This window comes from Melozone crissalis, unplaced genomic scaffold, assembly GCF_028551555.1.
Source record: "Melozone crissalis strain CALT ecotype California unplaced genomic scaffold, PUWL_Pcris_2 ptg000036l_1, whole genome shotgun sequence".
NCBI classification, from domain to species: domain Eukaryota; kingdom Metazoa; phylum Chordata; class Aves; order Passeriformes; family Passerellidae; genus Melozone; species Melozone crissalis.
This window is the reverse complement of record NW_026535814.1, coordinates 9955697-9979712: the sequence shown is the minus strand read 5'-3', so window position 1 is coordinate 9979712 and position 24016 is coordinate 9955697. Positions and strand designations below refer to the sequence as shown.

General features: G+C 36.2%; 1 protein-coding gene across 2 annotated transcripts in view; it reads right to left on the bottom strand.

Annotated features, from left to right (window-relative positions):
• The window catches only part of RICTOR (RPTOR independent companion of MTOR complex 2), a 75083-nt gene that overhangs the window by 19446 nt on the left and 31621 nt on the right, over window positions 1-24016 (bottom strand). For both annotated transcript variants that reach the window (XM_054283273.1, XM_054283274.1), the window contains exons 7-26: window positions 22357-22483; window positions 21328-21497; window positions 21012-21079; window positions 19874-19941; window positions 18586-18668; window positions 17844-17931; window positions 16916-17006; window positions 16707-16773; window positions 16517-16597; window positions 15097-15197; window positions 13470-13632; window positions 12975-13076; window positions 10557-10603; window positions 7630-7765; window positions 6874-7073; window positions 5779-5905; window positions 4427-4591; window positions 3910-3986; window positions 3723-3801; window positions 2761-2870 (exon numbers count right to left, since the gene is read on the bottom strand). In XM_054283273.1, coding sequence (XP_054139248.1) covers window positions 2761-2870; window positions 3723-3801; window positions 3910-3986; window positions 4427-4591; window positions 5779-5905; window positions 6874-7073; window positions 7630-7765; window positions 10557-10603; window positions 12975-13076; window positions 13470-13632; window positions 15097-15197; window positions 16517-16597; window positions 16707-16773; window positions 16916-17006; window positions 17844-17931; window positions 18586-18668; window positions 19874-19941; window positions 21012-21079; window positions 21328-21497; window positions 22357-22483 — 2150 coding nt within the window. The remainder of the gene's footprint in view (window positions 1-2760; window positions 2871-3722; window positions 3802-3909; window positions 3987-4426; window positions 4592-5778; window positions 5906-6873; window positions 7074-7629; window positions 7766-10556; window positions 10604-12974; window positions 13077-13469; window positions 13633-15096; window positions 15198-16516; window positions 16598-16706; window positions 16774-16915; window positions 17007-17843; window positions 17932-18585; window positions 18669-19873; window positions 19942-21011; window positions 21080-21327; window positions 21498-22356; window positions 22484-24016) is intronic.

Sequence of the window (24016 nt, the reverse complement as noted above, 5' to 3'; positions counted from 1 at the left end):
CTTCAGCTCTGAGCCATTCCCATGCATCCTGCCCCTGGATGCCAGGGAGAAGAGCTCAGCACCTCCCCGTGCCCTTCCCCTCCTCAGGAAGCTGCAGAGAGCAGTGAGGGCACACCTCAGCCTCCTTTTCTCCAAAGTGGACGAGCCCAAAGACTTCAGCTGCTCCTCACAGGAGGTTCCAGCTCCGATTCCCTCCTCAGGATGCACGGAAGGACCTTCCCATCCTTCTCCACCTGCAGGGCCCAGCAGGCCCCAGGCGAGGCCCATCCCCTCCCTGGGCTCTGGCTGTGCCCTGCTCTGGGATGGGCTCTGGCTGTGCCCTGCTGGGTGCTCTGGGATGGGCTCTGGCTGTGCCCTGCTGGGAGCTCTGGGATGGGCTCTGGCTGTGCCCTGGGATGGGCTCTGGGATGGGCTCTGGCTGTGCCCTGCTGGGAGCTCTGGGATGGGCTCTGGCTGTGCCCTGCTGGGAGCTCTGGGATGGGCTTTGTCCTTGGGGCTGCCCGGGCACTGCTGAGCCACCCTGAGCCACCCCTCTCCCACTTCACCCCTGTGCCTGGTGTCACTCCTTCCCAGGTGCACAATCCACAATTTGCACTTGACAAATTTCACCTCATTTAAGATTGCTCAGTGCTCCAATCTATCTAGATCCCTCTGCACAAGCCTCTTGTACCTCAAAAGAATCCACAGCACTTCCCAGTGTGGAGCACCAGCAAATTGCCACTGGTGCACTCAGATACAGAACTGGCCCTGGAATGGAGCGCTGAGGAACACCACTGGTGTGACCAGTCACCAACCAGATGTTGCCCCACTCACTACAACCCTTTGGGCTCAGTCCCTCAGCCAGTTCTTCACCCACCACTCCATGAACCTGCTCATCCCACAGCATGACAGCTTGTCCAGAAGGACGTTGTGGAGGACAGCATCAAAAATCTTGCCAAGATCCAGGAAAATAACATCCACCACCTTCCCTTCACCCTACTGGGTGACTTTACCACAGAAGGCTAACAACTTAGTTAAAGAAAACTTTCCCTTTGTGAACCCATGCTAACTGTTTGTGATGACTGCATTGTTTTTCAAATGCCTTTCAACAATACCCAGTATAATCTTCTACACAATTTTCCCACAAACTAAAGTTAGATTAATAGGTCTGTAACTCTTTCAATCTTCTCTTATGTGCTTCTTGCAAACTGGAATAAACTGGCCAGATTCCAGTCGGCAGGGACCTTCCTTACACTCACAAGACTTTTGGCAGATGATAAGAGATGGGTCCTGACAGAGGGATCCTGATCTGCTAGCTCCTTTAGTACTGGTGGGCTAGTACTGATGAGGCTAGTCCCTCAGCCTGGTGGGAACTAGGCCCCATGACCTGGTGAACATTCAGCTGACACAGATGGACCCTTACAATGTTAGTGTCCACATACGGAAAGCCATAGTTTCCACATTTGTGAACCTCTTGTTCAGAGAACCAGGCAGCCCAAGGTCTATCAATATTGCTGAAGACTCAGACAAAAAAACACCACTAAATTTTAATTCATCTCTGTTTTTTCTTCATCCCTGTAAGTCAGGTGACCATCTTCACCAAGAACTGACGCAGTGTTTTGTTCAGACCTCCTCTTTCCTGTTGTGTCACACAACACTACTCAGCTTCAGTCCTGAATGAGCTTTGGCCTTTTGTGCCATCTTTCTGCTTATGTGAATCACAGTTTTGTAGTCCTTTCTGTGAAGGGTGATCTTCCTGAGATTATTTCCTTTTCCTCTAGAGCTCCATGAAGAGCTCCCCGTTCAGCCAAGGTGGTCTTCTGCCCTGCTTGCTTGACTTACAACACATGGGACTGCCTACCCCTGTGCTTCTAAAAGATAGCTCCTAAAGATGGACCAGCATTTCTGGACTCTTGGGCCTCAAAAATGTACTCTACTAAAGCAGCTCCCCAAGTTAGCTCCCCTGAAGCCCTGAGTAGCAGCTCTGCTGTGCTTTTTCTCATTACATTAAAAATTTTAAACTTAACCATGCCATGATCACTGTGGCCTAGAGAACCTCCCCTCCATCAGGTCTCCCACAAGCCCTACATTCACAAACAGCAAGTTGAGGAGGGCATCTTTCCTAGTTGGCTCGCTGAGTATCTCTCCTACAGACTTTCTCCACTGAGAATTTCCAAGGCTGCTTGTCATTGCATTACATCATCTGCAGTTGATGCCTGGAAGTTGAAATCTTCCACAGGAAGTCGATAAGAACGAGAGCTACCAATCCAGAAGTTTCTCCTACTTGTCTATAGAATGACTTATCAGTACTAACATCCTGGCCGAGCAATCAGTAGCAGACACCCACTATATCACTTCCTTTGTTTTCCATCCCCTTTATCCTCACCCAGAGGTTCTCGACCACATCACCACTAACTGTAAGGGCTGTATAATCAAACCTCTTCCTTATTATTTATTTGCCCATCCCTGCTGAAAAGCCTGTAGCCCTCCATTCCAGCACTCCAGTCATGGCACTCAATCCACCAAGTCTTAATAAAATCAATTGTAAAAGCTCTAAAACTAATTATATAGAAGCTCTGAAATAAATTATATTAAAACTCTAGGAGCTAAGCAATGCATCCAGTTCATCCTGTGTGTTCCTTACACTGTACTGCTGCACTGCTCCAGGAGCATAATAAACTGAAATCCTGTTGGGAGCCCTTTCCCTCATACATTTCAGTTTATAGCTCTCCTGATCAGTCTCCCCAGCTTGTGCCCCAGAATGCATTTTCCCAAATTTACCTTTGGTTGCTCCGACGAACATAGTTATCCCCATCAACAGGTTTGCGGTATGTTGTAAGTGCTTCATTAAGTTGTTCTTCAATCAATTCAACATATTTTAGGTTATATTCCTGTAAGAAAACAGATGAGGGTTGACACAGTACACTTTAGTGGTTTATGGTGTTATAGCATGAGACTTTATAAGGAAGAAATAATTGAGGAAGGTTCCTTAAGAAAGACTGATTTTTTTATGATCTGAAGGTGGGGCTCAAGAAAATGAATGCACTTCACACATAGGAGTTTGCAAGTCAACAACTGATTTCATAATTATTTTAGGGAATTTGTTAAAAAAAGAAGAAAGAAATACTTCATATCTGACACACTCAATTTCAATAGATCATCATGCATTTCAGTACTCCTTGAGAAGTGACACTAAAGCCACTAAAAAAGTTGCCAACAGGAATGAGACCAATGTCTTATAATCAATTACAAAACCAAAATAACATATGAAGAGTTGAATTCAAGTTATGACAATAATGAATTTTTCTTAATGGTCTTGTGTTCCTCTTCACTTCCTAACAGCATCAGCCAATTCTGTCTTCATGACCTCTAGGTTTAACTTTAATTTCCAGAGGTAACAGGTATCTTGAAAAGCAGGATTACTTTGCATACTTCTCTAGATAATGACCTTCCACAACAACCTATTTTAGAAGGTCATTACACTCCTGAAAAATTTGCTGAAATATCAAAATTTTATAAAGGTCTTGGTAAATCAAAATCACATATGTACAGAGAAGCTATGGAAATCTAAGTCTCTGTCAACCTTTACCAGCAAAAACGCTATATCACTGATGCAATGAATGTATTTGCACAAGCTTTACAAGTACATTCAAATGCAATAATTTTTAAGAATCTCTGTTCTAAATCTGCATATTTACACCATTCCTCCTAACATCCAGCGAACATTTTCTTCTTAGCATTACCTTTTGCCACTTTTCCATCTGTTTTGTTACGTAACCTCTTTCATTTAGATAAGAAAACCCCTTTGGGATGGACAGAAATCTAAAAAAAAAAAAAAAAAATCAGACAGTTAACATTGTAATTTAAACAACTCCCAGAATCTGAATTTGTTTTCACAATGTGAGGTTGAACAGCACATTCAACATTTACCTTAGGAGTAGAAGCAAACCCTTGTCTCCAAGATGAGAAAGGGCTGGTTTCATTTGGATAAGGGCATGAAGATTGGCCTAAAATAATTAAGAACACAAAGAGTATTTGAGCACTATTATAATTCTGAAAATGACCTGCAATAATTACAACACTCTGCCTGCAATGAAACAGCAAGTTTTTCACAAGTGTCAAATGCTAATTTAATCCTAGTATGATCAATTTTAGGTATCTTCTGTCATTAAATATAAATTACTTCACAAGAAGCATAATGAATAAAGTAAGTTGCAATTCATATTTAAATACAGGTATAATCCAGAAGTCTATGTCTTCTTGTAAGTAATATTGCAGTAGTTTCATCCAAGGGGTCTTATAAACTATTTTAAGTCCATCAATGACAATTCAAAAAGGAAACCATCAGTACCTTCTTGCCTATTTGTACTTTGCTACTAGGAAGGGGGTGGGGAAGAGCTTAAGAGCAGCATACCAAAAAGAGGTTAAAAAGAAAAGGGATGCTCACCTTGTCTTCACACGCCTCATCTAGAATATCAAGTGCCTCAGAAGAAATAGTTTTATTTTTATCATGTAACTGGGTCACCAGTAACTCAATCCCCCAGTTGCTGAAGAACTCTACATTAGCTCTCAGCAACACTCTTAAGTGTTTTGTGGCGTACAACCTGCAGCTCTGTAAAGTAAGGAAAATATTTTCTTGAATGGAAGAAAAATAACTAACACAGTTCATGATCTATAACTTCTAAAAATACTTTTCAATTGTGGCATTTTGCAGCAAGCAACTGTGATGCACACCTTATCTATTAAAATTACAGTTTTTTAGAGAGCTATTTATATTTCAGCAAATGGGAAAACTGAATCTAAGATTACAAGTAAATTGGTCATAATAAATGTCCAATCCTACATATTTTATTATTGTATTATTATGTCTTTTGAAGAGAACTTAGAAGCAAGTAAAAAAATATAGTAGTAGGGAGCTTTGTCTTTCAATGAGTCATTCCTTCAACCTCAAGTATCTTCATTACTTTCAGATTCCACTCTTTATCCATAAGAATCATCACATCTTTGACAGTGTCCGAGAAATATTCTCAATGTATGTCCTCCTCTTCCAAAATACAGTGAGGCATTTAAAGCTAGTATCTACATTCTCCTCTCTTTTATCTATTCTGGAAAATATTCTGTCTGTTCAGAGAACAGAAACAACTTCATTTGAAGTAATGAGCATTCTTTCCTGGTTGCATTTCAAATTCTTGCCATCTATCTCCCTGACATCAGCGACTGCTTGTCTAACAACGTTACTTTGAAAGTCAAGAGTTTCCTTTCCCAAATCCATGTAATTATATTTTTTATCCTTATCCACCTTCTTTGATTCAGAAGAACACATCCCAATGCCTATTTTTGAACCAAACTCTTATTCCAGCAGCTACCGCAGCTACTTCATCCCAATACAGAGTAACCTCAATCATTATCAGAACAGTGTCTACTAGAAGGCTAACCTGCTTAGTACTGCTAGAAATACAGATTTCTGATTGTGATATCAATGTCTTCACAATTTATTTAAGATGCCACTGACCCAAACAACCACACTGCACTTAGTTATACACATCAAGACTTTACACCCCAGCTGATGTGAGAGAAGGTTCTATTTTAAGGACTTAATTTCTTGAGCAAAAATACAATACAGGGTACGATGTTCACAACACATTTAAAAGCTACATTTGTAGGATGTTCATTTCTCTGAATACAAAATTAAGAAACCTTTTCATATATAACAGCTTAAAAATAAAGTCATACACCTTGAATAATAAAATAAATGTGTAGAGGGCAGTAACAAAGGACTATAAGTTGAGCTGAACTTACATCAGTAGCTGCTGTCAGGATTTTAGAAAGGATGACTCTTGCCAATCCATCTCTGCTATAATCCAGACTAGAAACAGTCAGTTTTAACAAGTGATCTTGGTTCTTCAAAGAACAAAGATTAAGAAGACTGGAGGCATGCAAGGGGAGGAGTAAGAAAATAAAATTACTATTTGAACCCACTTGAACCATCAATAATTTGAACTTAATTACTTTGAATTATACTTTTATTACTATAAATGTGATATACAAAGTATGTTCTTGTATGAAACTGGGTAAATTGTTGTAACTATGAAGTCAAATAGGGATGAAATAATGCACTGAATTGCAAGGGGAAAACCTCAAACCAACATCTTTAAAAATTGCCCTGTAAAAATTTTGTCAGCATAATTAGTGATTATCAGCATAAAAACAAATGCTCAGGAAGCTCTGTGAACAATTCTTCATTTTAAAACATTGTGTATAAAGCTTGCCATGAAGCTAGTCTTATTAATCGTCTAGATTTTATGGTATATTATGTTTTCTAAAGCCAGTGAAAAGCTTGCTTTCTAAAAAGCAACAAAATCAAAAATAAAAGATAAAAGGGAGTACATCAAAACACTTGCATTTTAACTTCAAGTTTATTATATGTTGATAAACTAGTACTAGTCACCAGCCAATTTAAGGAACCTAAGTTTGTCTGTACCTGAACAAAATTTTGAGCTGCAAAACTGCACTCAAATATGCAGGAGTGAAGTTTTAAGTGCAACATACATCAGTATTTCACAAACAGTATGGTACCTTCCATTTTATCACGGTTTGTGTGGTTTTAGTTTTGTTAATTTTTCTATTTCTCCACACTGAGTCTTTCAGTGCCCTATAATCCTTCCTCATACTCATCTCTATCACACAGGTGTGAACAGGAAAAAGTAAACTATCACCTCTGTCTGCTTAGTAATGACAGATTAGAAGACTTCAGAAAAAAAATGGGGACCTCTATTTGTAACTTCACCAAAATAACCTTAGCTTTCAGCTTTCCAGATGGTAACCCTCACACAGTTTAGAATTTGCATAGCTAATAAATAGCAAGTACAACTCAAACCAAATAAAAGTACTCACCACTGAAAAACATTACATTTTTCAAGCATTTTCACTCCATGAGGATGACAAGATAAAGTACCAAAAAACAGGAAGTAGTGCTGGCTAAGGGTATTTAGTAACCCGTTATTCTGAAGACTACGTTCAGGCTTCATGCCTGATGAAGAGTTGAGCCAAAGTACAATATCTTTAACCAATTCCTCCAGGTAACCTTGTCCATCCTAGCAAAATAAAGAGGAATAGCATCTGTTAGTAATAGAAATGTGTTTCTTCTTTACTGAAACTCACTACTTTAAATTTCTTAAAATGTACAAACACAATACAGACAAAAAACCAGAAATGCAGGCTGGAAAACAATTCAGACTAAAGAATAAGTTTCAAGCCAAATAAAAGGAGCTAAGCATAGAGATATCTTAGGATTAATTCTCTCTTTCCCGGAAAAGGGCAAAATATTATTCAGTGACATTTTCCTCTGACCTGAGGCATAAAAGTTTTTAACACAAAAGAAGGAGTTCAAAAAGGAAAGTTATACACACCATGAATAATAAAAAAAATCCTTCAAACTCTAAGTTGTATTTAACAAAGCTGTATTTAATAAAACTTCGACATAAACATGGTAATCTTTCTCAATATTTCACACTGTATTTCTTAATTACACTGATGATTTTAGATTTAACATCCAAAATCTCAGATGTCTTTATTAAAAACTAAGGTTGCAGGTGGCATGCAACAAGACTACTCATTCTACTTCTAGTCTTATAGCTGAAAAAATCTTACCTCCTCTGATTCAAGAAGAAATTCAGTAAATTGACAACCCACAACAGTGAGCTGCTTTGCCTTGGCATAGTCCAGATCCAGGTTAGCATAGAGTTTACTGCTAGGCTTGTAAAAATACAGCAATCTCCTTACAAACCTATAGAAAGTAAAATAGAATTGGCTATTTTTCAGTATAACAAGGAGACAGTCTCACAATACAAAATGATGCTAGAAAAAACAGGTTGTACTTGGTTTCTTGGCAATAAGTCTTAAAAATTTATCAAAAGAGTAGCAGGTAACAGTAGTGACTCTAACCAGACACAATTTCAGAGATGCTGCCCTACTGTGCATTACAAGGGGTTTTCTATACCATGGCCTACTATAAGCAAAGGAACTTAAAATCTATCTGCTCTCAGAAGCTGTTCCTTCCTTCTCATTCTCATAATTTATTCTGCTGTAATTTATCCTGTGTCAAGTTTCAAAGACGGTATTAGCTAGACTAACAAACAGCTTAAAAAAGAAACTTGTGACCTGGACTTTCTTCAGCTATTATAGTTACTGCTACTGGATCTGTAAAACACATTTTCATGCTCTGAGAGGAAAAAACCTCATTTATTCAGCAACACTATTTCCAGACACGTGACTTAACCATTTCTGAAGCATAACACACTGCTAACACACTCTCAGACTTTTAAAAATACAGTAAGCAATGTAGCTTGAGTTTGGCATCACAGGAATAAGTCTCCAGCAAAGATCCTCCTCTCACAAACTCTTCAAAATATAAATTTGTGCTTTAAAATAACACAAAATGTTCCATCAGAAAGCAGACATGTCAGATATTAAAAAACTTACTTACAGAACTGTTTCATACTTGAAAAAGCCAGAGTAATCCACTATGCCTAACTCCAAACACAGGACCAATTACAAAGGAAATCAGCATTTTAATTAAGTTTTGTGAAATAAAATGTATTTTATCCTGGGTTACTAGCAATAAATATATATTGACACACAAATTTATACACATATGTATCTATGTGTATATTTAAGCGTGTATGTGTGCTCATCAACATGGATGCATTCAGTTTTGGTGCCCCCGGGCCCCTCACTAATGCAAGGACATTGAGGTGCTGGAACAAGTCCAGGGAAGGACAAAAGAACTGGGGCAGGGTCTGGAGCACAAGTCCTGTGAGGAGCAGCTGAGGGAGCTGGGGCTGTTTAGCCTGGAAAAAAGGAGGCTCAGGGGAGACCTTGGTGCTCTTTACAACTCCATGACAGGAGGCTGTACCCAGGCAGACGTGGTCTTTCCTCCTAGGTGACAAGTGACAGAAAGAGAGAAAAAGGCCTTTGGTTGCCCCAAAGAAGTTTTGATTGGATATTAGGAAAAATTTCTGGACTAAATGCGAGGTCAGGCATTTGAACTGCCCAGGGAATTGTTGGAGTCACCATTTCCAGATGGATTTAAAGGACACATAGACACAGCACTTAGAAACTTTAGCAGTGACTTTAGCAGTTGGACTCAATGATCTTTGAGGTCTTTTTCATGACTCTGTGATCCTGTATGTATACATACACAGCATGAAATGTATCTCTCTGAATTGAAGGAATCTTTAAAAAAATTACTGGAATTTCATTTTTACAACTGTAAGATCATCACAACAACACTAACATTAAAAAAATATCAATTTATAGAAGGAGAAATAAATGTAATTTACACTTGGAAAACAAAGCGACAGATTGTTTTTTATCATCAGCAGTGAAACAAAAAAGATTTGGGGCTTAGTTACTTATAATTAAACAGGAGAAACAGCATTTTAAAGCCACTAAGCTCCCAATTCTGCAGAAATGATCAATGAACTATAGAAGCTTTACACCAATTCAATTCTAGATTTTCATAATTTATTTGGAGTTAAATCACAGAGGCATTGAACCATGCTTGAGCAATTCTGCAGCATAAAACCATGGAACAGGAACACTGTCCCACATAGGGAGGTTGAGGAGTGTGTGTTGTCGTCATAGTCAGAACTGCAAACACTGCTTTAGAGAACCAATGTTATAAACTACCATATTTAGAAAATAATCCTTTACCCTGAAGTACAGACTGGCAATTAACATTTCAGGAAAACCCAGAAAAAATGTAAATGTAAAATTGAATCATGGTTATGATAACAATGGGGCTACTGTTTATGCTGTAAATATATAATAAAAGTACCCCAATTACTTTTTGGTAAAAACTTAAAGCAGAGCCACAGAGCCTTTCAGCATATATTCCATCTTTTAGGTTTTCCCCCAGTTCAGGAAGTAGCTTTTCATGCCCACAAGTACTGACCTATTCTTCAAAATAATGTAATCTATTTCTGAAACATATGCTAAAAGGCACATCCAAGAACTAATTAGTAACACTATGACCACACAGGCACAGAAGTAATAAACATGTCTTACTGACAACAGACATGAAAGGAACCAGAGCTGTACTGGAGGCTTTTTGTTTGTTTGGTCTTTTTTTTTTTTCCACATCACACATGCTTCTCCTGCTATTAACAGCAACTAGAAATAATTTCCTCTTGGATATTGATGAAAGCTGTAGTTAAAAGCCCGTACAACTATGGATTTAACTCTGTAAAATTTTTCCAAGCTCTGACATAAAACACTTCTGACTGATATATCAAGCAGTAACATTTCTAAGGTTTAAAGTTAAATATAGTATTTGCACAAGTGGTATGATTCCTATGGGACTAAATATATAAAGCACCTGTGCATAGAAAAGAAGCTTAAACACCTGTTTATTTAAAGCAAATATTGCCACTTAATTATCCAAATTTACACCTTAACTTCTTATCTATAGATTAGGTTTAGAAACATGATACATCTAGGGAATATTTTACTGCAGTACTAAAGGCCGGTTTTCCAAATTTCTTTCTTCGAAGGAAGTCTACATAATTTTTACATACCTATGCAGCTGTTCATCTTTGTAGTTCCTTAGATTTATATTTGGCCACTAGAAAAAACAGCAAATATAGCATTATATGAAACTTGTACATCAGTCCTTGATTAGTCACTAAAATTCACTTATTTCTATCAGTTGTATTTACTTAATAATCAGAAAAGTTTTCTTGCACCTAATGTTATATCTTAAAAAAAAGACATGATTTTATTGAAAAGCCCACGCTGCCTGCTTCAAGAATTGTTCAATTTTTCTCTCAAGAAGGACAGGGAATATTGGCCACATACTACACGTACAAGACCACAGTTCTAATGAAAACAAAAAAAGTATGAGAAGCTGATGAAAAATAAACAATTTTGCTTAGTTTCTTTTCTGCAAATAACAAAAAATTTTATATGCATAACAGGGAAATAATTTTTAGCTGCTGTTTTGAATATTCATGAGATTGGCTTAAAAGTAATCATTATTCTGTTACAGATCACTTAAAAATGCTGCTTATTAAAATGGTATTTAAACACCCTTGTTGATACTCTCTAAGATACATTAAGAAGGACCACATGAGAAATAATATTCTCTTTAGGATCTATTCTTCCCATTACATTTCCCTCTGTTTTTACAACCATCTGTTGTCTGTATGGTTTCTAGATTTCTTTCTGCTGCTACTAGTGAGTATCTTCTTGTCAGGAATGGCAAAAAAGTGAATCCAACATTCTTCTTTCCTATCTATGCGACACTGTTCTACATTTCCAGTTGGTATTCCAGTATTAAGACACACACAGCACTAGTTAATGATTAGTAAAATTGATTACACCAAGTAACAGTGCCAGATACAGATGAGGCTGACACTTTTGCTGCTCCTTTAGCAGCTCAGACAGCAAGCTGAGCAAGTGAAAAAGGCAGTAAGGCACCACCTGAACTGCACACAATGAGGTGGTTAGAGAGCTGATGCTCCACAGACACAAGGCTGCAACAGACAAGGGGGAGGTGAGCAGCCAAATGAGGTAACAAATTTCAGACACTGGAATCTGGATCCTGCTCACTGGGGGACTAAAGACAACCGCTCTGGTAACATTATCTCAGTTTATGCTGGTGTTACACAGGAACAGAAATGGTTAGAAGTAAGCCAGAAAACACACACTTCTCATTCAGAAAGGAGTCCCCAGTTTTCAGACATTAGGAACTTTTTGACATGACACTAGAAAATACATTGCTGGGGAGGTCTGAGATGGCAGGGAAACTCGCTGATTGACATAAATTTCAGTTTAAAAAAAACCCCAAAACACAGAGGTCAACTACATAAAGCTTCCACTGTTAAAATACTACACATACTAACAGTGAGATTCTGAAAAAACAGTTTTCTGGTAATATCTTTAATAGGGAATCAAAGATGAAAGTATCTATGATTAATAATAATTATATAGTAACCCAGTAAATGGTATAATGGCAGTAAAAAAGTCTTTAAACAGTGAAATCTGGTGGAGCAAAGCTACTGTCATATACATATTCAGGTCTTTATACCAGACAGATTCTTGCTCTTTCAACTTTATCGGTCCCTGAAAAAAAGGCACAGAAATATTTAGTTTCTTTTCTTTTTCTCAAAAAAACAACATAGTCTTGATTATGACTGTCACCATTAAGCCTTTTTTGTACTTTCACCATCTTTGTTACAACACAGCAAAGAAGACAGTAAGAGAATGCTATTCAGCTCAAGGATGGCTTTCATGCACAGAATGACATTTTGGAATAATTTTGGTTTGAAATATTAAGTATTTAGAAAGTTTTCTTAGTCAAGCAAAGTATATTTTCTGCTTACAAAAAGAGGTAGTATCTTAAAATCTGTGCATTAAATATATTTAAGATATATAAATATATTTAAAACAATGCCCATCACCCCATTAGTTATTTCCTTTATATTGTAAAAAGAAATTAATTCTGTAATGAAATCAATGCTATAGAAGTATTTGCATTAGTTCAAAACATTTAATGAAGTTTTCATACATGGTTCAGTCTAAGCATCTGAAATTTGATCTAGAACCCGCCTCTTAATAAAACCTTCAGCTAACATTAATTTAAAAAAATCTGCTATGAATCTAAACATAGCTGTACCCCTCTGCAGTCTGAAGTATTAGCAGCTTTAAAGACAATATACCTAATTCTATAAAGTTGATTTCTATACAAATAAAGACATAAAACATTTAATACATGCTTCTTAGGAAACTGTGGATTTAACTATCATCATTTTTTAATGTAGTTTAAGGGTTGTATATAAAGAGACTACAGCAGCACTGACTAAACCCAGGAGATTCTAATTTCCTGAAATAAAACAAATTATTACATGTATTCTGAAATGAATATTAGAAAGCCAAAGCTCAGAAGTAAAAAAGACTTTTTCTCCAACATATTATCATGGCCTTTGTAAGCTCACCTTCAGTATGGTCCCTATTAAATTCCAATTCCAGTCGAGGTTCTCTTTGTGATTGAGAACTTGGCTGTCTCGAAGATTCATGATGAGTGCTTCTTCAGTATCCTGGAATACAGACATGAAACAACAGGTTTCCCTGCATCATCTTTTTCAGTCTTGCCACATGAACTACCTACTGCTCATGTAAAAATCATTAAAGTGCTGTGTGTTTCACAGTAAATTTTATGGTTATAGTACTGCATTAAGGATCTAAAAGTACTGCATTAAGGATCACAACTGGTTGCAAAAACCATTAAAAGTTACTGGAATTTCATTCCTTAATTTACAGAAATGCAATTTAGTATCCACAAATGTCCACAAGACAAATGAGATTAAAAAAATACTACATAGAATCACACAAATTATTCTGAATTACACTGAGCAAAGCTTGAGGGGTAGGATACAAGTCTCCACAATAGAGGGTCAAATTCAGGTTTGAAAAATGAATTATCATAATACCTTTAAAATAAAGATGTCTTTCTGCACACGGTACTGATCCCTTTTCTGGTGTGTTGAGATGGCTTTCTGAATAATATGATCTAAGTGGAGGCTGTAAGGTTTAGGGCCTCTTTTCTTCATCTCATGAAAACGTTTTAAGCAGTTGAGTGCTGCACTTGCCCGCCTGTTAGAAAAAAGAAATACTATAATTAGTATTTGGCAATTGTTATCAGACTAAAGAGGACCACTGAGTAAACAGTTCAAGAAAGAGCTGACCAACAATTCTGAAACAAAGAAAATTATTTTCTTGAGACACATTTTTATACAACCACAAGACTCAGTTTCATATCAAAATTATACAGAAAAATATCTTTTGGAGTTTCTAGCACTGAAGTATTATCCTTACTGATAACTTTTCTTCTGCTCTGCAATTATTGGTGTCTGTTACACCTCAGAGAGGATACTGAAATGTTTAAAGTTGATTTCCATTGTGAGATATCACAGTAGATCAACATTCTGCAGCGAAGTTAGTAGCTGAGAGCGCTTGCTTCAACTTAGAGTAACAAAGTGTCTCTCATCCACTCTCATCCCGATCCCGCCTTTCTGCAAGGGTGGCAGGACTATCAAGAGTACACTGCCTGCTCTTCTATCTAAACAGTTCAGCAACAGCATGTTTCTGCTTTCTGGGAAAAGATAGGGAGTAACTTGAATGACAGCTGACAAGGGTAAAACCAGTTAATTACAAAAGAATGGTAGCAGAAAAATCCCCACCTACTGAGCAAATCAAAATAAGGAAGTCATAAAAAGAGGAGTCAAGCCAATCTTTCTTCTCCATAAACAAAAACTGTCATAGTGTAGGAAAGTGCTTTTATTTTATTTTCAAACAAATACCTTTGGATTTGGTCACTTATTTAAATTTAGTCTGTAACACAAAGATTACAATTTTTCAGACTATAAAAGTGTAGAGTGCTGACCCATGACAAAATCCTCAAACAAAAAATACTACTTCAAAAAAATCACTTTCTTTCAACAGAAATGGGAATTCTTACTACTCTATCAGGTGTGTGCAGAAATACCAACAAGGACAACAATTCAGGTAATGTATAAGCATCTGTCTTCTGCCCTTTGTCCGTTTTTTCACCCCACCACTTTGGCCATGTGAAATATCCTCTCCTGAAATTCCAGATATGCCTTTTTTGAAAAACTAATGCTGTCATTGCATAGCAAAGTTTTCCACTGACATATAAGAAACCTTCAAAACTAAAAACAGAAGAGCACTACACTTTTAGGAAGTATGCTACAAGCACTATTTATCATTTCACACTAGCAGTTTAGAAAAATCCTGTAATTTATCACTGACAACACAATGAAAGACAGAACATTATATTATGTATCAGAATACTGATCTGACAAGAGAAATCAGAAATGGCAAGAATCCTTAACAAATACATTTTTACAAGTGAAAGAAACCTCAACACACTCATTTTATCTTCTACAAAGAAAACCAACTACGAACACAAAGTTGAAGAAATACATATTAAAGACGTGTGAATTTATAATTATTTGACTTCTTCCATTAGGAAGTTTCAGAGAAGATAGCATTTTGCGACAGAACTTAATGCTTTCAAATGTAATATATAATTCTTACTGTCTTTTCTCTTTCATGATGTCAAAGGATGCTGCCATATTCATCAGTGTTGGTAAGCAGTGCAAGTGATGGCTATGAGAATGAGGAAGAATTGTGTTTGCCTATAAAAAAATCCAACAAAAGACCAGTTAAAATAACTTATCAGAACAATTTCATCCATCTTTTTAGGATCAACATTTCAAGAATCTACCACTTTTCACAAGATTTTCACAAATTTATGACAACAAAATTACATTTTGCTTAATGTCAGAGCATAACTATCCACATGATTTTGAATTTGTGATCTAACAAATCAACCTGAATTACACTAGCAAGTAACTTGAAACAATTTCAGAGTTTTATAATACATATTGTTTCCACCGGAGTTTAAGTTGCAATATGCAAAAACTTCCAAAGCAGGAGCTTATGTCATGTATATAAAAGTACCAAAGAACCCTAAAATCAGAAATACAATTAAAGCTGATGATTTCTACCAAAGCATTACCGCACAAAACCCCCTGATTTATTAACGTAACATTCTAAGTTACTGGACATTTAAGTGCTTTTAATAAACATCTAGTTCTACAAATATTTTTAGAAACTAAAGAACATGAAGATAAAGAGATTACTTACATTTCCAAACACTAAATAAACAGGTAAGTATTTTTTTCAGTTTTTGAGAAACAGTAGCCATATCTGATTAACAGATCATCCTTCAGAAAATCAAAAAATACCTGTGCTTTATAGCATACTCCAGGGTGAGTAAACAATCACGCCCATTCAAAAGTATTCAGGAAACCAGAAAAATAGGATATAATATTATAAAAAATGTAGCACTGGAGTATTTATGAAAACAGTATCATCATCTCAGTACAAGATTAGTTTCAGAGAGAGAAGATACTGTAAGAGCTGTCTTAGGTCCACAGAAGTGGAATGAAGCTGAAGTTCCCCTGCAGCACGAGCACTCCACCAAGATGGAGTTGCCTGAAGGAGTAACATAAAGTACCAAAAGCACATCAAGCTGAGTATGAATAAATTTTCATCTGTTTCCCCTGTGAGGCAGAAAGCTAAACACACTTGGTCAGAGGCCTATTGACCATCATTCTAAGAAAAGCAAAAATTAGCAATGGTCCTTTTCCCAAAAACAGTTACTGATGGGAGTGTTCGGAGGGTTCCAGCTTAAAAATACAACTGCTGCTACGGCAAGAAAGTGAGAGTCAGACCTACAGACAACCTTGGAGCAGAGCCCCTAGCAGTTTACATACTTTCCAAATAGTCTTCCTACTGAATTATACTGGCTTTAATCCATGAAGTGCCAGAAGATATAATGTGAAATTAATCCACTATTCAGATGAAAACTACATGTTTCAAGCTTGGAATACAAATTAATGCTATAATAGCAAGTATCTATTTACAAGTAGTTACATAGAATGGTATTTACCATGTGCAGAAGTTCTCCCAAGAGGATAGTTGCTCTGACAGATACATGGTCATCGCTACTTGTGATCACTTCAACCAGACCCTTCAGAATGCAAAAAAACATTACAACATTTAAGGTATAACATCTTGCCTGAACTCTTGCAAGCAATAGATGTAGCAAGCATCAATTAAAACTGAAAGTCATTAGTTACCTCCAGAAGTCCATTGGTAATAAAAGCAGAAAGCACTAAAGCCAAGTAATTATCCATGAGATCAGGCCTAAGGAGAAAAAAAGTAGGAAAACAGTTTAGAAAGTACATTTCTTATTGTTCCTGCAAGAAAACAAGAAACATTTTGTCCACACTGCCACAAAACAAAAGAAGAGGAATGGCTTAGACTAAGTTAGTCATTAAATCCTCACCTTGACCTGGCTCGATGGGGTAAAACAGTTTTAGCCTCAGCAGCTACAAAGCCATCAGAAAGCCTCCAGCAGTCTTGAAACCTGCCTGGATCTAGAACAAGAAAATAAGGACAATGGTAATTATAAACTTGGCTTTTACAGTATTATTACAATGGCAGTCTGTATGTAAATAATAACCCTTGCCTGCAAATATTATTTCAGGTGGTTTCAAATTACAGAAAATTTTGTCAGAGGGAATCTCTAACAAGTCATCTAGTCCACAGTCCTGAACAAAGCAAGGGTACCTCAAAAGCTAGGACAAAGATTATATCTAAGTGTCAACAAAAACAGTGATATTTCCAATTCATAAACATATTAAACAAGTTTAAGAGAAAATACCATTAGCATCTAAAATGTTACAAGGTACATCCATATATAGGAGTAGAAAGTTTGCAACAAATTTATTTACTTATAAATTTAGAAAAGTAGAGACTTCTCTTGGGTTTACAAAAGAGTAATTCTAAAGGTAAAATACCAACTTGGTTAAATTCAAAGACACGAAAAAGCATGAACTTGCCCTCAAAAAAGCAGCAGTCTAAGGACAATGGAGATAACTAACAGATAGACAATATACAGAAAAGACTGACTAACAACTTGTCTGTAGTATTCACTAACACATCCACAATTATGAATACTCCTAACAGTTCAAAGAAGTCTAATCTGTAGTGCTGGCCTTACAGTCTTTGCATTAATGCCTAACTATGCTGATCTTTCATCAAACTTATAACACTTAACAGGTGATAAAGAATTTCAGACAGGACTTCAGAGCACCCAATAAATTCAGCGATAAAACAAAGCAATTTACAGTACATAGGAGACAGCAAAGGTTTTAAATTTGTATAGGAGTTTAACGCACAGAATTCTTATGTGAATTGTTTTAAATACTTACCTACACTGAGAAGTGCCTCGATAAATTCTTCTGCAATAACAGGGAGAGGAAGACGAAATATATCGTAGAGAACTTCAAGCAGACCTCGCTACCAAAGAAAACATAACACAACAGGAATTTTACAGATTTACAAAATTGTCCCTTAAGATTTCTAGAGTGGTAACACTGGTGCATTTGTTGCAGTGTTTTTTTCACAAATGGAAATAAACTGAAGAAGAGAGAATGAGGTTTTTTTTACTTTTGAATTGTCCCTTATTGGCACTATGAATGCAATAGTAGTTCAGGCTACTTGGACTGCAGATTTTTACAACAGTTACATCTGGAACCATCAACTTTTCTCTATTAAGTTTAATTTGCGAAGAAACATTTTTTTAACTTGGAATTCAACTCTGATTATTACACTTATAACTTATGACTGCAGCTACTGTAAACATGCTTTGATTTGTGACCAGAGTAAAAAGTTATTTATGAATTTTTCTCTCCTTCATTTTGTCACATATACATAGTGTGCTTCCCAATTTCATAGGAATTTTATAACAGAATTACAGAATTGAACTTTGGGGGTTAAATAAACTCAAGAACATAACTGGAGTTCTTGTTTCATGTTTCATAACTGGAGTCTGTATTTATTTATACCACTTAATTGTTTAAAAGTTAAGAATAACTTAATTAAAATATTAAGTATTATTTCAGCAATATATTCCAGTAAGCACATTATCAGTACTACATATTCACCACCTACCCGGATTTCCATATTTGGTATACAGAGTACTCCAATGAGAGACTGAATCCCAGAATTTCCAGGTTTGCACAGGCTGATAATACCTAGAAAACATTAAATGTATAACAATATTCCCTTATCATCAAAAGAAAGGACAATAGACAAATTATTAAATTAGATTTCCAGTTTGAAAATAAGTACACATGAAAAAAAAATTACTAATCACAAAACTTTATTTCCTCATTAAAAAATTGTGCTACTTTTGTCCTTCCTATTGTGGACAGTACTCAAAAGTTACCTGTGAAAACAACATATGCACGGAAGAAATGAGAAAAAGATGAAAGTGTCTCTAATGAGTAACTCTTCGGCCTGAAGGTTTTCATCATCTGAGGAGAACTGTAAGGTATTTCATTCAAAAGCTGTATCTTAACCTAACAAATTAACTCCTTTTCCTTTAGTCTCAGGGGAATTCTAACAGCTGTTAGATCTAAGTGCCTGAGTCCAGGAAGATGCAGTAACACACCTATCAGAAACTGTTTTCTGAAAGGTTTCAAAGTCATCACATGCCTCCTCTTTAAGCATGTGAGAACATTTGAAAGATACCTAGATATTAAAATTAAGCTTAGCGATAATTGTCATAATTTAAAAAATAACACAAATAGTGTCACAAAACAGCTTAAGTATAGCCTGGAAAAATTCCACTCAAAATTTTGGTGAATGTTTATGTTAACTGATTGAAATCTGCAAGACAGTGTCTTGGAAAAAAAAAAAGCAATCCCAGAGGCAGTACCTTCATCTCACATATTGTAATATCACAGAGAAAGGATTAAGTAAAATGAAAAAAAAAAAACCTTTTTTGATTTAGAAATATCTTCTACATGAAAAATTGCTATGTCCATTTCCAGTTTCTCTTCAGCTATGGCAAAAGCAGGTGAAATATTTGCCAGTATCTATTAACACAGACAAAAAGACTTCATTTACAGTGGCAGAACCATCTCAAATGGAAGTTCTTATGATATGAACGTTATTTTAAATATCCTATAACACATTAGATTTCAAGAATGACCATCAAAATGTAATTTATAAGGCATTTTACAGAGAAGGGGAAAAGCTCTGCCTTCTCAGGAGTCTAAGAAAACTATGTACTGCATCCTCCAATTTTACAGTATCAAAACACATATTAAGTACCATTGTAGGAAGGTATTGATAGAAATTAGACATATCAAATGAGACAGATCCTGTGCCATTTATAATAGAAATAAAATCACACTTCCAATCATCCAATTTCAAACAAATAAACAAATCTTACCTGCCCATGATCGAAATGCAGCCACTATTCCCATTTTACTAGCCAGGAATCGTGCTTCTCTGTCCTCTCTGCCGGTGAAACAAAAATGTCACAATGCAGATAATAATTACAAACCAAACAGTACTACAGTATTATCATTAAAAGGTAGTTAACTGAGATAGGGGACAAAATTCAGAGTAAAAGAAGTATTTTATGTATGCATATATGTGTACATATGTATTTACACAATGTATATACACACAGAAAAGGTTTAGAAATTTTGATTATTGTTACTTTTCCTCTTCCAGGGGAACTTCCACAGGAGGATAACATAAAAAACACCCCAAGGGGTCATATGAATCACTCTGCACCTCCACTGACACTAAGTCTACAGCAGAGATGAAAAGATTTGGACCTTATTCAGTTACCCAGACTTAAGCATCTAATCCTGTTTCATAATTAAAAAAAACCGGAATAATTCAAGTTGTAAGCCACCTCAGGAGATCTCTCTTTAGTCCAAATCACCGCACAAAAAGTCACCTGTTATCAGACTAGGCCAGATTATAGAAACATAGAATGGTTTGGGTTGGAAGGCACTTTTAAAGGTCATCATAGTTCAACCCCTCTGCAAGAACTCAGTAAATGCCTTTACAGTGTCCAGAGCTTTAGGAGGTATACAAGCTTCTGTAATTCAGCTTGGAATACCTGCAAAAAAACTGAAGGCTTTATCCAGCTGGGTGCTAGAAACTCAAGGCAGCAGGACCTCTCTGGACAGCATATTCTAACTCTTGACCAGGCTCATATATAAAATCATCCCCACTGCCCCTAATACCAAGTTGAAATCTTCTTTGCTTCAATTTGTCTCTGTTGCTTCCTGTCCTCCCACCTTACATCACCATGAAGGGCCCTGCCTATATCATCTTGAAAGCATTCTCATAGGTAGTAAAAAGGCCGCCATTCAGCAGAGGGCGTGCCTCAACCTTCTCCTCTCTAGGCTAAACAAACCCTTTTAAATCTTAAATTTTTAACAGTATATTAGAAAACTGCACTCTGGCCTACAAAATTCAACTTCTAGAAATCTGGTATTTGGAAGGAAGTACAGCTCAATCAAAATGGTACGAACATAACTGATGGCAAAAGTAGCAGCACTAACACTTACTTGAGTTGTCCTTCCGCTGTGTCTGGATTATGCCTGTAGTGAAAATCTGTGTAAGGGGCTAAAATTCGCTAAACAAAAGAAAGACACGCATTATTTTCACATGAAAATACAGTTAAATCACTAGTGCCCTTTCCTCAGTCCCACTCCAAACTGTTGTATTATTTCTGCTTTGTAAGTCTCAGGCTTTTATCCTAAAACATTTTATCTTTTAGACACTGTGCACTAACACACAGGAAATCTTGAGACAAAAGTAAAACTTTTTAATGAGTAATAAAGTGTTTAATTTCTGTCACTAAACAAATAAAACTGCACTCACCTCTAATTCTACATCTGCTCGCACATACTGTCGGGTCTTTGGATGATTAATGAGGTGCAAAACTGTAGTTATCAGAGCCTCATTTATTCGGCTTAGCTGACAGTCAATCACATTTTTCAAGATGGTACTTAAACCACCCCGAAGAGCCACCACCTCAGGATTCTGAAGAGCTACATAAAGGAAAACAGGTAATTTTGGCCAATGAACAAAGATAAAACATTTCATGGCACATGACAAACTCGTCATTTCTAGTAGGAGTATCTTATTTATCCTGAACACTGCTGAGGCACATGTAGAGCTTTTTATGGAACCAGCTGACACTAGTAATGAATGGTTATTTTGGATTCATTTATCATACACAAAAATACTGGTCACTCAGTCTCCAACTGGGCCATTTCCCAGCTTAACTCCCAATCAAGTTTCCATATAGCAGTTTCTGGATTTTCCCATGAAGAGTTTTCACGTTACACTGAACCAACATAGATAAAATATTTATACTGAAATAAGAGTAACATTTTGTTTATTTCTTTAAAACAGAAACTTTAATCCTGTAAATAAATTACTGAATTATTTCCAACTGATTGATTTTGAAAACCTTTAAAAATTAGCAGCCAAATGAAAGTTTAGGGAGTTAGTATAAACCACTGTCCTGACTACTACAGTACCCATCTCAAAATTTTTTTAAAATGAGGATATTTTGTAGCTTGCTGAACTCTTCTAAATTTGTAAGCATCTTGTGTATGGAAATCTCCCTATTTCAAATCCATTACTTTAAGAAACTCCAACTGCAGTAGGGAAATGTTTTTAAGGCAAACCAAAACTGTCAAGTCTTGAAGGAAAAGATGAAAATCTGAAACCTTTGCCTATGATACATAAATAGCTTTTAAGTCATTTTGGTTTATATCACACAAATAACTAAAATCCATGAAACTATTGATAGGAACACTTAACATCTAATTCCTTATTAAACAAGTACTGTAAATGACAACCATGTCAAAACTAAACACTAATTAAGAAAATTTATCTTACCTAGTTCACAGATAATGGCTATACAGGCTCGAACCATTCTGTCTCTTTCTTGAAGACCATCATTTCCAACTGCTATCAAAGAATTAGTAATAGAACTGGGGAACAATGAAGCGTTCACAGTGATCATCTGCCAAACAGGAAAGAAAAAGCCTTGTGGTTTCTTTACATTTCTCTAAATACTCTTACATATTCACCAGTATTCTATTACCTTCATACAGCTAGACAGATCAGTCTGCCTATTACTTGGTTGTATCTGGTGAATCTTCACAACTATTTATTTTGCTCTTGACATTTTTTCAATTTCAATTTGTCTTTCAATTTACTTTACCATTCTCTTTGTGTTTCAGCTTTTTACTTTTATATTTTATCTTAATACGAAAGAATTTAAAAGATGCTTTTTGCAGTGAGAATTAGGACTACCTTCATCATAGGATTTTTTTTCCCCAGAATTATCTTGACAACATTATCCAATGTGTCCAGTATGCCAAAGTATTGACAACATTATCCAGTGACACAGAGTCAACTACAATCTCATCGACTATTAAGGACATTCTGCACTACAGAAAGCCTCAGCTGTTAGTTTGAGATACTCAGAATTCACACCAGATTAAGGAGCAAGATGTATTAAAGCTAAAGAAAACCATTCCTGAACAACCAATACACCAACTCTTCACTGTCCCCCAAGTGAGCCTTTGACTACAAAGGCTGAGCAACTGTTCACATTTTTTCAGTTTGTGAAAACTGAAAAATATCCTGCTGGAACAAGAAGTTCACTAAACTGATGTATTACTAAGGAGGAAGCAGGTTTTTGTGTGACTGCCTAAAAAGGGAACAGTGCAATGTTTTGTAGCCCACTCAGCCATGTCATCTTTTTTTTTTTCTACTAATAAATAAAAATGAGACATAAAAAAATACTCAATATCCATCAAGCACCTAAAAAATTAAGACTAGTTTCCAATGCTTTTGCTTATCATCTTTTTTGTTTTCAACAAAACCAGGCTTATCTTCATAATTCTTCCAAAAATATTTTGTCCTATATCCACTTCACATCTCCCTTTGCGGTGTTGTAGGTATCTGTGTAAAGACGATTAGTTTTTTACCTTTTTTTGCAGATGTTAAAATGAGAGGGGATCCACAATTACGACCAAAATATTGGAACAGTTTTAACAAATCTATCTTTAAATACATGTTTTTGAGAAGCTTCTTGTTATACATAATGTTAATGCCACAAAACAGGAAGTTTTAAGATAGGACTTTAAAGAGAAAACAAATTCTCTCCCACCCACACAGTCTTTCACTTTTACACTGGGCAAAAGAAAAAAGAATAAGCAACAGAATAGGTGCACCAATCCACTCTAGAAACTGCAACTTGTTTGCTACTGATATTGACATGGGACTTTCTGTGAGGACACAAGCTGCTCTGCTTCACTGTCCTCTTTGCAGACAAGAGAAGGAAAGGCTTCTTGTAACGCTCAATTCTAAACACATCAGTAAACAATTTTTCCCATTTACTTTGTATCTGTTCTGTGTATTAAAATGCAGTTCTAAAGACCAAGGACAGGTAAAGGAAAGCTACTTATAAGCAGCTACAATGAAATACGTAATAGAGAGTATGAATTTGGTCTTTTAAGACTCCTTTAGGAAAGAGGAAGAAAGAACA